Here is a 15,147-nt window from a genome sequence, read left to right on the forward strand (position 1 = left end):
TCTTCTCCTTCGTCTACTTCTTCTCCGGCCACCCCCACCACCCCCATCTACTTTTTCATCGACGGTTTCCCCTTCTACAACCATCTCATCTTCTCCTTTATTAGAAAACCTTATCTCTCTTCTTTGATTTGGCCCTATGAAATCAACAACCCTTTCTGGTTTTGCTTTGATTGTTTATTTGATGGCTTCAAAGCATTGACTGGGACTTGCTGGAGTGGTTCACGAGGCAGACGACGGAGACGAGACATGACAAAGGCAGTGCGAAGGGGAAGGTTCGGGTGTGCTTTGCCTATTTCCTCGTCCCTGTGTTTGTGTTAGTTCGTACGGTGGTGCAGGGGTGCGAGCGTGTGTTGCGGAAGGTGAAAGGGAGAAGAGAGATAAGGAGATGGTGGCTGCAACAATGCAGGGGTAGCCGGAGAAGATGGGTTGAGAAAGGAGGAGACGGGTAAAAATTATGTGGTACATGGTGGTACCCAAATTGGTAATACATTGGGTAATGAGTATTACAGGGTGGCCGGAGAAGATGGATTTGGAAAGGAGGAGACGAGTGAAAAATTTGTGGTACCCCAATTGGTAATACATTGGGTAATGGGTATCACAAGGTGGCCGGAGAAGATGGATTGGGAAAGGAGGAGACGAGTGAAAATTNCCCCAATTGGTTTGGGTAATGGGTATCACAGAGTGGCCGGAGAAGATGGATTGGGAAAGGAGGAGACGAGTGAAAATTCTGTGGTACATGGTGGTCCCCCCAATTGGTAATACATTGGTACCTGCCGGATTAATATTCACCGGAGGCCGGAGATCGGAGATCGGAGAGAGGAGAGAGAAGTTTTTTAAAAATACCTAAAATGCCATCTAATTATAATTTTAACTCGAATTACCATAATTATTAATTTCCTTATTTATCCGTTGATTTGTGGTTAAGATTGGTTCTCACAGTTACCACAAACAACTCAGTTCTCCCTTGAATAGGCCCCTATATATATATATATATATATATGTTGGGTTATGGTGAAAAAGGTTAGAATAGATCTTCACCTTGTATCAATCATAATTGTATATTAAAAGTAGATCTTCACCTTGTATCAATCATAATTGTATATTAAAAGAGTTAAGGTGCACGAAGATGTACCAAATCAATTATCGTGAGAACTGCAATTCATGAGTGGGGTCTAAATTATACGTGATCAACAATCCAAATTTTTTCTTACGTTTCTCGATTTAACTATTTTTCTCACACAATCGTTTGTGTGTGTGTATATATATGATGATAATCAAATGAGAAGCACAAATATGTTATAAACCCGTGAGAACCAATACAAAAATATTTTTTACATTCTTTTTTTTTTCATCAAAGCCTATGACTTAAGATATTGTTTCACATTTTTTTGTGTTTACATTGTGAAAAAAAAATCGATTCACCTGGTGAAATGAAAATACGTTAAAAACTAATTACATGGTGAAACAAATATATTTAAAACTATCATATTATGAAATAAATATATGTGAAACAATATCTTAAATCTTAATATTTGATAAAAACATATCATGTAGTTTTTGTTATCGATTCTCACGAGTTTGTAACATATTTATGATTCCCATTTGATTTAACGCTTAATATATTCCCTAGGCTAGATGGGTCCCTAAGCTTGTGAATTTAGAGATAAACAACACACTTGGAATACAATGCATAATATATTAAATAAATATTTTTATAATGTTAATGCAATGCATGTTAGAAAATCCATAATTAGTCACTAATACTTTTATATAAACTTAATAAACCTTACTTTTGTTGGATCTAATGATTTTGTCGGAAGCTTCTAAGTTCTATGACATTAGGTAACATGCATTTAATGATTTCTCAACTAAATAATTATAGATACGAAGGTTCAAACAAGAACAACAATTAAATAAATAGAACATGAAAACGGTCAAATCATATAAAAAATTACATGTGATTAGACTAACAATGTAAGGGTGTGCAAACGAAGTGTAAAATCATATATGATTATACTATTTTTTTTATTCTCTTATTTAATTGTGGTTCTTATATGAACCTGACACACACACACACACTCACACACACTCTCTCTCTCTCTCTCTCTCTCTATATATATATATATATATATATATATATATGAAGAGAGTATTTTTGTACCATGAAATAGCCAAACTCATTAAACTACTACCAAAGTAATTGAGAACCAACTAAGACCTAGAAGGAGCTCTTTATCAAATATTTACCACGTAAGTGTTTATTGGGTTTTATTTTATGTTACATGGTGAGCATAACAAGGGTTGAGAATATTACTTAATAAGAGACACGACAAAGACCGAGAATCTTACTCGATAAGTGAGTGAGAAATCTCTTATCTAGTAAACGCTTACCAACAATCATTTTTTATGGTAAAAAATAAGGTAAGTAAGAGTAATGACTCTTGCTTAAAAGTTCGTAGTCTGTAAATGCTTGGTAAAAATAACTCCTAAAAATTATAATACTGCAAGCAGACAACCCCTGAAAATCAGAATACTACAAGCAAATGTAAGTAGTAAACTAAAACACCAAATCATACCCAGCACGTTGAGCCTGACCTGGTCGACAAACCAAGGGTTGTTTACCAATGTCAACTACTTTACAAAGTGAGAAAAACGAGTACCTATAATCTTACATGGTAAGGTTTTTTTATTGGAAATAATAAAATTTATGAATATCCAAATGTTCAAATAAAATAAGTAAAGTTTAATATTTAATATAATAAAAAAATTTAAAAAACTAATAAAAAATTAAATAAATCGGTATCATGATATTACCATGATACACGACTTCTATAACGATGAACCAACAAAATTTGCATACTTAATAAAATACCAATAAATAATTATAATTAGTACGTTTGATACACGTGTTGGTAAATTTAATTTAGTATAAAATTGTCACTCCTTTCGTAACACCGTGATCAAGTTTCTCTAATTTAACGATTTATGTTATTTATTTAATTTTTAAAACTGATTTTGGACAGCAAGGATGACAAAATGGGATTTAGTTGTTGTCGTTCCACGTCGGAAGCTAAGGTCATCCACCGCCTTCCTCCTACTCTACAATCACCAAACCATATAAACCCATTATAAAAATCCAACTCTCCACTGTTGAGAATTCTCTAGAATACGCACCCAACGACTCCCTCAAAGCAAAGAACAACACAACATTCATCTCTCAAGAATCTACTGCTCCAAAGATACCTTCTTCAATCGGAGGTCAGTTTCCTTTCTAATTTATCTCTTTCTTTGCTTGCAATTCAAATTCTCTGATCAGATCGAATCATACTTTCATAATTAATGGCGTTTTTGTCCAAAAACAAGCAGAAATACCTAGGGTTAGGGTTTGGTTTGCTGTGTGTTGTAAACGGATTGTGTTTCTTTACCGATCTTGAATTTTTGCAATTCTTTTTGTTGATTTTCATTTCCATGGGGTTTTGTGGTGCTGTCAGCAGTTTTTTACTCTATATGCTACCTAAGAAGCGACCTGTTGAAGTAACAAAGCTTGACGAGGATAGCAGTAGTGGTAATAATACTGATAAATTGCATAAAAAGCCTCGGCTCGGTTGTTTGATCTCTTCTTGTTCATCGATAACCTCCAGAACAACCACCACCGGGACCGAGGAGTGTGACGGGAAGAACAGCAGTGGTGGTGGTGACTCGAATAGCTATAGCAGCTGTAGCGTGATAGCAGGGGATACTACTAGGGCGAGCAGTACTGTTGTAGAACCGTCTTTGACAAATATGGGGTTAGAGGATGGACATATGCAGGATATCGACGAGGATCTCCACAGCAGACAGCTTGCTGTTTATGGTCGTGAGACTATGAGGAGGCTCTTTGCATCTAATGTGCTAGTTTCTGGGATGCAAGGACTTGGCGCAGAGATAGGTAAGCCTGATGTTTTCTTTTAATCATCATAAAGTAATGTTCAATCTTCTGTCGGTGTTTGGTTTTGTGTATGTCTGATAAAGGGTATTCATTGAATAGGAACTAACTTGATTCTTTATCATTGCAATTAGTTCAAGACTTCAAGTGCTCCTGCTGATTTTTTGTATTTCATGAGCTGCAAGGTTTCTTGCTACCAGGCTTTTTTTTTTTGCATGTTTACTATCATCTGATTGTTCTATTACGCTGCATTTGGTACATGGGAATCAATTGGGTAGGACAAAAACTTATCATTCCATGTTTATAACTAATATATGATATATAGAAACATTAGACAGGATTTAGGGGCATTCTGATCGTTTTAACAGTTTTGTCCTGTCTTGTCCAATTTACCTAACACTGTACACAACTTGTTTAGTCTTGTCTTAGTTGAACCAAACACCATATAGACAACTTGTCCTGTCCAACTCAGTCTTCTCCTATATGTGTACCAAACTCTACCTTAGTGGGCAACATTTCCTCTTGTTATAAAAATTGTTATTATAGTCTTTCACTTACTCGATGCAAATGCATTATAGCTGCCTTTGGTTAGGATATCCATAATGCCTTTTGTGCTATTAAGACTATATTTGTAACTGTCCTCCTCATATCAATGTTAATGTATTGGAGTTTGATGTCAAATAGCTTCTTTTCTTGCTTGGAACTGGATTACAGCAGAGTGGTTATGCATAATCATGACTGTTAAATTGGAAAAATGATTCATTTTGAAATATGATATTCTGTCCTTATGCAATGGCTTCATTTTTAACAATTCATGCAGCAAAAAATCTTATACTTGCTGGCGTCAAGTCTGTGACATTGCATGATGAAGGGGCAGTGGAACTGTGGGATTTGTCCGGTAATTTTCTCTTTTCAGAGGATGATGTAGGCAAGAATAGAGCTCTAGCTTCTGTCCAGAAGCTGCAGGATCTCAACAATGCTGTACTGGTCTCCACCTTGCCTACGAAATTGACTAAAGAACAACTTTCTAACTTCCAGGTACTCATTTACTTTGCTCGCATACATAATGCATTAGTTCTTCAAATAAATCACATATGTATGATGGAACAAGATGTAAAGCCTAACCTTAATAATGCACATTTTACTTTTATGCTTCGAAATGGAGGATTGATAGTTTGTTGTTGCAATGGATAGCTTTTATGATAATTTATTAGTATGCCATTTCCATTAGTTACTTGATGCATGCCACAAAATTCTTCCTCAAGTGAAAATTCCATTTCTAGATCATATGACATCTACAACACATCTTTTCCAACATCCAAAGAAGGTTGTTGTTTGTTATCTGATCCAATTCTAGAGATTTCTGCATTATGCATGCATTACGATACCGAGGCTACTTTCTCCAGGACAATGAAAGCAGCCAAAGCACCACTTCATTCTTTCATATATTATGGTATTTGACTTGGAAAATGCTTAAATTATCATGCATTGATATATTTACAAGCTACAACATTTGCCATATTAGTTACAGAAGACTTAAGTGTCTACTGGTAACTGCCAACAAATGGAGAAAAGTGTGTTGCTTCAAGAGTAACGAATTGTTCATGAAATGGAAACAGAATCTGGTATCAGGCATCATCCTAATATGTAAATAAGCATATTAGTGTACAAGGAAAAGAAAAATCGCAGAACCTTAATATGACTTGCGGATGTGATAGGGATGGATGGCTCTTACACTCGGCATTCCTTAATTGTACGTGTATGTGTTCTGATGGCTTGAATGATCATCAAGGAGGTGATGGAAACTGTCAACTAAAAAAACTAGAAGGAAGTTTTGACTTTTGATCATTTCATTTCATCCTTGCAAAAGAGCAGTGTAACTTTGGTTCTAGTAGCCTTTCTTCCGTTAACAAGTAGTAATATCTCTAATTATCCAAGATACTGAATATTTCAGTTAGTAATAAGAAAAAATGTGAAAGAAATCAGCTTTTGCTTTGAAGTTTGAACCATGAGTCAAATCCAAAGATAACTTCTTATCCAAATGAGAAGTACAACATATCAGCGTAGTGTGAGATCCTTTGGTTTTAGGTGCTGTTCTTGCCCTTCATCAGATTGATTTTCTTCAACTGCTTGTGCTAATCATCTGCGAAATGATTATGGCAGCATGTACGAGCCATATGTTGGCGTATATGTATCTTCAAGAATTAGGTCTATATAACGTCAGTGATCAGCCTCATATTGCAAATTTTAAAATTCTGGACTCTCAGTTTGTTTGGTAGCTCTCCTTAAGAATTGTATCAGTTTGAGGACGTGTTCACCTGGTCTATGCTTTTCTTTCTGCAATGTTTGTCCTTAAGTTTCTTGTATCAAAGTAAAGCTGGAATATGTATTCGGACAGTGCATTGATCTAATGCTGAAAATTAAAAAGAGTTGGAACCAAGAACTGGAGCAGATGATGTTGGTATGGTCTTATACTGTTACTGGTTCTTTAGCAGTTGGCTTGAACCACAAAATTTATCTTGTGTAACTCCTCCCTAAAGATAGTGTGATATGAATAATATGTGATCTTCTTGCTTTTGTGTGTATCCCATATAGTGCCTTTTCCAACTTTCCACGGCACGAGAAGCAAGTTTTTTCCGTATACTGGTGTCAATACAAATGACTTCTCCTAGTTTGGCATGTAATAGAAGAATGTGTTTCATCATCTGATTGTTGCAACCCCCACCATAATTAGTTGCTGGTGATGATAATAGTCTGTGTTCTGTTCATCTTTGCAACAGGAGCAAAGATCTCTAGATATTAATTTTCTTAGGTTTGATGCGTCCCTCAACCGACCTTGCTGCTATCTTTCAACTGACCAATCTGCCTTATACTTCACATTCACTATTTTCTTTTCTTGTTGATAAATTCACCAACACTGAAGTCTCGTTCTTTTCTAACACCTTCATCTCTACATTCATTTCCATTTTTCACTGGGCAAAGCCACTAGCAAGGTAGTGGAATGGTGGTGGTATATATGCTCATAACAAAGGCTATATATTAGACGGTGACTCGGTGAGGATATCTTAAATGACAAAAATGTGCAAAAGGGTATAATGGTATTGCTTTCTGCATTTTCTGGTCATTTTCTTAAATGTTGAGATCATTATTATCCACATGAGATAAAATTTCAACTTGCAACTGATGGTGATAAACTGCTTCCTCATTCAAATGACATAAGTTTGACTTTTGACCTGGAACGACCATTTTCCTCTCTGGTCACCTTGCAAAAGTTTACAATTGTAAGACTTGATTTAAACATTTTGTCTTCTGTTGTGTGGCTTATTTGGTGTTTTAGGCAGGTGTTAAGGAATGGATGTGGGTTTATATTCGGAGGCACATGGTTGTGAGGTTCTAAACATTTGACTTGATGATAAATCAAACACTAAATCTTCCTTATCTTCATTAGTGGAACTCTTCCCCTGAAGACAACGATAGTGATATCGGACTTCTTTTCACTGAACACAATATTCATCTAGAATTCAAGATGTAACATTTCTTTGATATGGAGTGTTAACACTTATACCATTTACGGGTTGAAGAATAGTCCCAAAGATGCGTTTTAGTGCTTGTACTTCCACCTGTTTTGAACAAGACCATGGACAAATAAGACATTCTAAAGTTCTCCGACATGTTTGCTTGTAGTATTTGTCCCTGGGTGAAATGTTGAAGGCAAATGATTTATTTCTGATGCTTCTTTGAAAAAATGTAGAGACACATTTTCTTGAAACCAAGCTCTAGATTTTTTGATAATGTAACCATTTTTCATCTCTACTATCTTGTTCTGTTGGAGGGTTTTAACATAAGATTGCTCGTGTATCGTTTCTTCTTTCTGAAAAATGATTTAAGAATTTGATTGAAGTATTATATTATCCCCAAATTGTTTTGTGATCACAGAACAAAAATTCAGGAACACAATGGCCAATACTATCATCAGATACGTGTTTAGGAGAAAAATCCACGTAGGGTGCAATGATCAATGGAAACCAACCATCTTATTTCAGAAACATTAGGAACAGTAGGTGGAACTCGAATACATTTGAGTAAAATAGAAAGGAATGAAGCTAAACTAGCTAAGAAAGGTAGATACTTGTGTCCAACGAGTTCGCACTGAAACTTTCCTTGATTAAATCCTTGATGGCTGTAGATGGTAGGCATCTGAATTGGTAATGGTGAAGTAATTTTCTATATCGAGTAAAACAAACTTCGATAAGAAGGAAATCTGCCTATGCATTTGTTAATGTGGCTTAGCGCTTCAAGATAGTAAAGCTCATTCCTTTTCTAGCACGTCCAATCATCCTTGTTGAATCCTATACAACTGTTGTGAAAAAGTTAGATTGCGACATAGTATTGAGGGAGCTTTTTGTATCGAGACTAGGTTTGTGGACAATACTAGAACATGGGCATTTTTTGATTTAACCGATTGGCTTATTTTGTCATCCCCCAGAGCTATAGTGGTCGGATCACACACAAGATTTGAACCTATGCCATGGGGTATGGACCCAAGCTTTACCCAACTGTTCAAGGACTCATTGGCTGTAGCTATTTTCTTACTACTTCGACATGGAGTGTATTGAAAAAATATTATTGGTGAAGGTGTTATATTATGAGACATACAGTTCACTAGAAGCTGAAAGCTAACCTGGATATGCCATTGAACAAGTACACATGAATCAGTAAATTCACCTTGTTGGATCTGCAGCTCTCTGAACTTGTCCAATGGATTCTCCTCATTTTTCGGTTCCATTCTTGGCTTGGAGGTTTTCCATGAGGATTCCATTCATGGGTGAAGCAACACTCGTAGTAACTGCACCATAATTCTCATGGTTTTATGTTTTTGACCTGCCACCTTTTTTCCTTAGGTTTGTTCCTCCATATTTGTGACTAATTGTTGGTATTGGTTGCCAGCGTAGCTAGAGCATCATGCCTCTTCTATTTCCATCGCTATGGATCAGCAGTGCTACTTCGTTGAAGTGTGAAATCTTTGGCTTACCAAAATTCTGTATTCTTTGATTGATTTGATTTTGAATCTAGTCCGACAAGAAAATTATAAACCCAATGACGACATAATCTTGCAAGAGGACAGAGCTGCTATGAAGGCCAAAGGGGGTTCTCATGGGTTGACTAAACAAGCTCTATTTGGCTTTTGGAAGAGAAAACAAAGGTTATTAAGTGGCGAAGGAGGCTAAAGGTTCAAAAGATGCACAACAATTAAGCCCGGAGAAGATACAAAAAAGGGCCTAATCGAGAAAAGGAATTGTATTTCAATTTGAACCTTACAATGCTATTTATACAACGACCATGGTATCTGTGAACTACCAAAGCAGATCCAATAATTGGAAACTTAGGTGTATATGCCTAATTTTAAGTGATGCCAAAAATAGCTATCAAGTCATGCAATTTGCAGATTTAATTTTGCAGAACTTGGAATTAATTTGTCAATTTGCAGATTTAATTTTGTTTTTTGAACTTTGAGTTGATAAAGGCGATGCTAACATTCTTTTGATTCTCGAGACATGATGTCTAATGTACCTGCTGCATTAATAATACAGTTGTTTTCCAGCTAGATTGATCATTAATCTTTTTTTTTGATTTCAGGTTGTGGTCTTTACTGATACTGACTTGAAAACAGCTATTGAGTTTGATGATTACTGCCACAACCATCAGCCTCCTATTGCATTCATAAAGACTGAAGTCAGAGGACTTTTTGGTAACTTTTTTTGTGATTTTGGCCCTGAGTTCACCGTAGTTGATGTTGATGGCGAGGAACCACATACTGGCATCATTGCCTCCATCAGTAACGATAGCCCTGCACTTGTAACTTGTGTTGATGATGAAAGGCTGGAGTTCCAAGATGGTGATCTTGTCGTATTTTCTGAAGTTCATGGGATGGCAGAACTTAATGACGGAAAACCAAGAAAGATTAAAAGCTGTAGGCCCTACTCATTCTATCTTGAAGAAAACACTACAAACTTTGGCAGTTACGTGAAAGGCGGTATAGTGACTCAAGTAAAACAGCCAAAGGTTCTTAATTTCAAGCCTTTAAGAGAGGCACTTGGATCTCCAGGCGAGTTTCTGCTGAGTGACTTCTCTAAGTTTGACCGCCCTCCTCTTTTGCATCTAGCATTCCAAGCACTTGACAAGTTCAAATGTGAATTGGGGCGCTTCTCTGTTGCTGGTTCAGAAGATGATGCACAGAAGTTGATATCTATTGCCAGCAACATGAACGACAGCTCAGGAGATGGAAAATTGGGAGATGTCAATCCGAAACTTCTGCGGCACTTTGCTCATGGGGCTCGAGCAGTGCTTAATCCCATGGCTGCCATGTTTGGCGGCATAGTTGGTCAAGAGGTTGTGAAGGCTTGCTCTGGAAAGTTCCATCCACTTTTCCAGGTTAGTTTATATGTACAACTTGTCTATTTTGGGTTCATTTGGTACATGGGACAGGACTGTGCAAAAACTTGTTTCCCCAGGTTGACATTAGATTGTGACATGACAGGACCTGAGTGGGAAAAATGTGTTTTTTTTGTCCCACCAAGATAGATGGAACAAAAATCAAGGTGATGAGACAAGATTGGTAAATTACTAAAATACTCATATCAAATTAAAACCCTATAACCTTTTACAATTTTTTCGCCTGCGGACCTCACTCTCACCTGTTCAGTCCTATTCCAGTCTCATCCATGTACCAAAAAAACCCTGGACTTTTTCTGTATTCGTCTCATCTGTATCTTCATGTTTCCAATGTTTCTACAGTTCTTTTACTTTGATTCGGTTGAGTCACTTCCTATGGAGCCGTTAGACGCCAGCGACTATAAGCCTTTGAACAGCCGTTATGATGCCCAGATCTCAGTATTTGGATCTAAATTTCAGAAGAAATTAGAGGATACTCGGTCTTTCGTTGTAGGATCTGGTGCATTGGGATGTGAATTCTTGAAGAACTTAGCCTTGATGGGTGTTTCATGCGGCACTCAAGGGAAATTAACGGTCACTGACGATGATGTAATTGAGAAGAGTAATCTCAGCAGACAATTCTTGTTCCGTGACTGGAATATCGGGCAGGCAAAATCCACGGTTGCCGCTTCCGCAGCTGCGTTGATTAACCCTCGTCTTCAGATAGAAGCTTTGCAGAATCGTGTGGGCCCGGAGACCGAGAATGTTTTTGATGATATTTTCTGGGAGAATTTGAATGTTGTTATTAATGCTTTAGACAATGTAAATGCCAGGCTTTATGTTGATCAAAGATGCTTATATTTCCAGAAGCCACTTCTTGAGTCGGGAACACTGGGTGCTAAGTGCAACACACAGATGGTTATTCCCCACCTGACTGAAAACTACGGTGCCTCTAGGGACCCACCGGAGAAGCAAGCACCCATGTGCACTGTGCACTCCTTTCCACATAACATTGATCACTGCCTGACATGGGCTCGGTCAGAGTTTGAAGGTTTGCTTGAGAAAACACCATCGGAAGTTAACGCCTATCTGTCGAATCCTGGTGAATATATATCTGTGATGAGGAATGCTGGTGATGCCCAGGCGAGGGATAATCTTGAACGAGTTCTTGAGTGCCTCGATAGGGAAAAATGTGAAACATTCCAAGATTGCATCACTTGGGCTCGTCTGAAGTAATACCCTTTCTTTATTTGTTATTTTTCTTGTATTTGTACCTAGTCTTGGAGCTCGCACACACACGAACTTGATAAGAGAAGTCTTGCGGGTCAGATCAGCTAGCAAATAAAGGCTAGTCCTTGGGGGATTCTCCCAATAGGTCGCCGGTTCGAGTCTCCTCGGGGCCATTAGGGATTTTCCTGGCTATTATTTTCAAGCTTCAAGAAACTTTGGTTAGTTGAGACTTGAGACAGTAAAATCTCCGTGAAGTGTGGCTCGAACTATAGGAGTCCACTGAATGGGGAATAAACTCTTTAGCCTGGCTTTCATACAGTATAATGCTTGTATTCTTATGTGTATTTCTCTTTATTCATCTACTTGTAGGTTTGAAGATTACTTCTGTAATCGTATGAGGCAACTGATTTTTACGTTCCCCGAAGATGCTGCCACCAGTACCGGAGCTCCATTTTGGTCAGCCCCCAAGCGTTTCCCACGTCCACTGGAGTTCTCTCTCTCTGATCTGAGTCATCTTCATTTTATATTGGCGGGCTCCATTCTTCGCGCCGAGACATTTGGCATCCCTATTCCTGATTGGGCCAAGAATCCCAAGAAATTGGCTGAAGCTGTTGATCAGGTGGTTGTTCCCGACTTCCAACCAAAGCAAGGTGTTAGAATAGAGACTGATGAGAATGCTACCAGTTTATCGGCTTCGTCTATAGATGATGGTGCAGTTATTGATGAGCTAAGCAAAAAGCTTGAACAGCGACGAAAGACACTTCCATCTGGTTATATCATGAAACCTATTCAGTTTGAGAAGGTATCCACTTTTTACACATTGAATATTGATAACATTTTCTTGGGGTAGTTTGATGCCTGCATATATACTTATCAACACCGGGGAAAGTTCATTTAGGAACCGTACATATTTTGAGAACCGTGGGAACCAACTATTCATGACAAGTATACATAAATATTGTTCATTACGATCTATATCATGCGTTTTTATTCGTCGTAGTTCTCAAATGAATTTGCCCTTATGAACACAATTGTGTGCACATAAATACAAGTACACATCACGACATCAATACATATGGTATTAGGCTCCGGAGGAGAATGTTGATAGGACGCCAAATATGTCTAAATACCCTAGTAAACTGCTTTTAAGACTTGCATTTACAGGACCAAACAATTGTGTGTCCAATGTTGGGACGCATTTGGAAGTCCTAACAAGTTTTTTATGACACACTTAAAAAAAGTGTCCTATTAACACATCTTTTCATAGGGCTTTTATTTTTATACAACACTTCCTAAGATAATGTCATAAAAAGACCAATAGGGCGCCTTATTTCAAAAGTGTCATAAAAAACTTGTTAGGACACCCAAAAGTGTCGTGATCGACTTATAGTAACACATTGCATACAACGCGCAATTGTTTGCTCCTATAAATATAAAGACCTATAGAACAGTCTATTAGGATATCTAGACATATTTGACGTCCTGTAAAGCCGATTTTGTTGCGGTGCATGTAGATGCCATCAACTTTTGATTGTTTTCATCCTCTCAGAAAAATAACATAGGGGTTGTATGAGGTTTAATTAACATTGAATCTTTTATGGTCTTTTGGTACAATAATTTTCTTGATTGCATTTTGCAGGATGATGACGCAAATTACCACATGGACTTCATAGCTGGACTTGCCAACATGAGAGCAAGAAATTACAGCATCCCTGAAGTTGACAAATTGAGAGCCAAATTTATTGCCGGAAGAATCATCCCTGCAATCGCCACCTCTACCGCAATGGCCACTGGTTTAGTCTGCCTCGAGCTCTATAAGGTCATCGATGGCGGCCACAAGGTGGAAGACTATCGGAACACATTCGCCAACCTGGCACTCCCTCTCTTCTCCATGGCGGAGCCAGTCCCACCAAAGGTCATCAAACACCAGGACATGAGCTGGAGCGTGTGGGATCGGTGGTCGATTAAGGGCAACCCGACACTAAGAGAACTTATTCAATGGCTTGCAGACAAAGGTCTCGATGCTTATAGCATTTCGTGTGGAAGTTGCATGCTGTATAACATCATGTTCCCTAAGCACAAAGAGCGGTTGGATAAGAAGGTGGTGGATTTGGCCCGGGATGTGGCGAAGATGGAGATTCCGTCGTATCGCTGTCACTTGGATCTGATGGTGGCGTGTGAAGATGAGGAGGAGAACGACATCGATATCCCTCAGGTCTCTGTATACTTCCGTTAGCCATTATATCACCCATTAGGTGTGGGAATAATTGGAGACGGTCTCTTGTATTCTGTTAAAAAAGCGATGTTTGTTAGGTGGAGTGTGACACCGAGTGAAGGCGGAGGGATACCTCTGCCAAGTAACTCACAAAAGCGCTGCTTCTGTGATTGACATGTCGTGTTTCGTATACATTCACTGGGATGATGATGTTTTGAAACACGAACCGTTTCAAACCGTCGGGAACGTGGCAAAACGATGTTGAATGAGCAAACTTGACTTGTGTATGTAGCCTGTAGGGTCAACCTTTCACTGTGGGGGTCGTATGCATACCATGTGAGAGGTTTTTCGAGCTTCTATCATAAATGTTTGATTTCTCAATGGAACAAATACATTCGAGTCTTTTTCACCATTTCATTGCAACTTTGTGTGTCAAGTTTGATTTTATAGTGCGTCAATTATACATCTAAAGAAGTGTTTTATAGCCGCATCTTTTTATAGTATAGAATACATGTTTTAATATCACCTTTTTTAAAATAACATTTTGTTTTGAAAATGATATATTTTAGACATTAAAAATGTTCAATTGACGCATAACAGCTGTACTACTGTTTGGTCTCATAAACCAAGTTTTACAAAGGAGTTTTAATGACATTATTACATATTTGATATCTTATAGAGCCGATTTTATTCGTCGTGGTTGAACTCCACACAAATGTGGTAAAAAGATGTCTGTTGTACAGAAAGACGACGGTGAATTGTCCAAGCAAAAAACGCGGTGGAGTTTTACAACAAAGTCTCAAATTTGAAGCTTAGTTGACGTACCGTATTGCTACAAGATATCCTGATTTACCTCTTCCATGATAGTTATGGTATGAGCCAACAACAAATGACATGAATACTTTGTATTTGAGACAAAAAGCCCATATGTTACTTGGGCCTGTAGCCCATCACCCACTTTGATATTCTTAATTCTACGAAGGAAGCATTTGGTCCCCTCATATTATTCTCTTATGAGTTACTCTACCAGCACATGAAGCTTTTCAGAAACCAATATCTCCTGCTCTAAAGCTTTTGCTTTAACCATTTTCTTGCTTTCTTTCCTACATATCAAGTAAAACCACATACTTGTGTTAGAAGGCCTATTTTCGAATTTCGTGAACGGGTCACACCGTTTTCCAAAGAGGCAGAAATATATTCCGTTCATACAGATGGGTCTAAGGGGACGAAATGTGCCGACGCCACAATTACCAAAAAATGACGATGCATCTTTATTATGAGTTCTTTTTTATGATTACCATATGAATGAATATCTTTGGTCTATTAAAGTGATTCATGTAAGTAT

The 15,147-nt window shown here is 37.8% G+C and overlaps 1 protein-coding gene across 4 annotated transcripts; it reads left to right on the forward strand.

Annotated features, from left to right (window-relative positions):
* Window positions 1-3,163: 3,163 nt before the first annotated feature.
* Window positions 3,164-14,241, forward strand: LOC112518192 (ubiquitin-activating enzyme E1 1-like). Of its 4 annotated transcripts, none has more exons than XM_025125804.1 (7): window positions 3,164-3,258; window positions 3,495-3,928; window positions 4,746-4,963; window positions 9,563-10,357; window positions 10,721-11,589; window positions 11,957-12,389; window positions 13,227-14,241. In XM_025125804.1, exons 2-7 carry the CDS (start codon window positions 3,508-3,510, stop codon window positions 13,821-13,823), a joined length of 3,333 nt encoding a protein of 1,110 aa, XP_024981572.1. In that variant the 5' UTR covers window positions 3,164-3,258; window positions 3,495-3,507; the 3' UTR covers window positions 13,824-14,241. The 4 variants fall into 4 exon arrangements, with proteins under 4 accessions (XP_024981572.1, XP_024981575.1, XP_024981574.1 ...); XM_025125807.1 differs by having other exon boundaries at window positions 3,642-3,928; XM_025125806.1 differs by having other exon boundaries at window positions 3,172-3,258; window positions 3,492-3,928.
* The last annotated feature ends 906 nt before the right edge of the window (window positions 14,242-15,147 follow it).

Source organism: Cynara cardunculus, assembly GCF_001531365.2.
Source record: "Cynara cardunculus var. scolymus isolate 2C chromosome LG 9, CcrdV1, whole genome shotgun sequence".
Classification (NCBI taxonomy): Eukaryota; Viridiplantae; Streptophyta; class Magnoliopsida; order Asterales; family Asteraceae; genus Cynara; species Cynara cardunculus.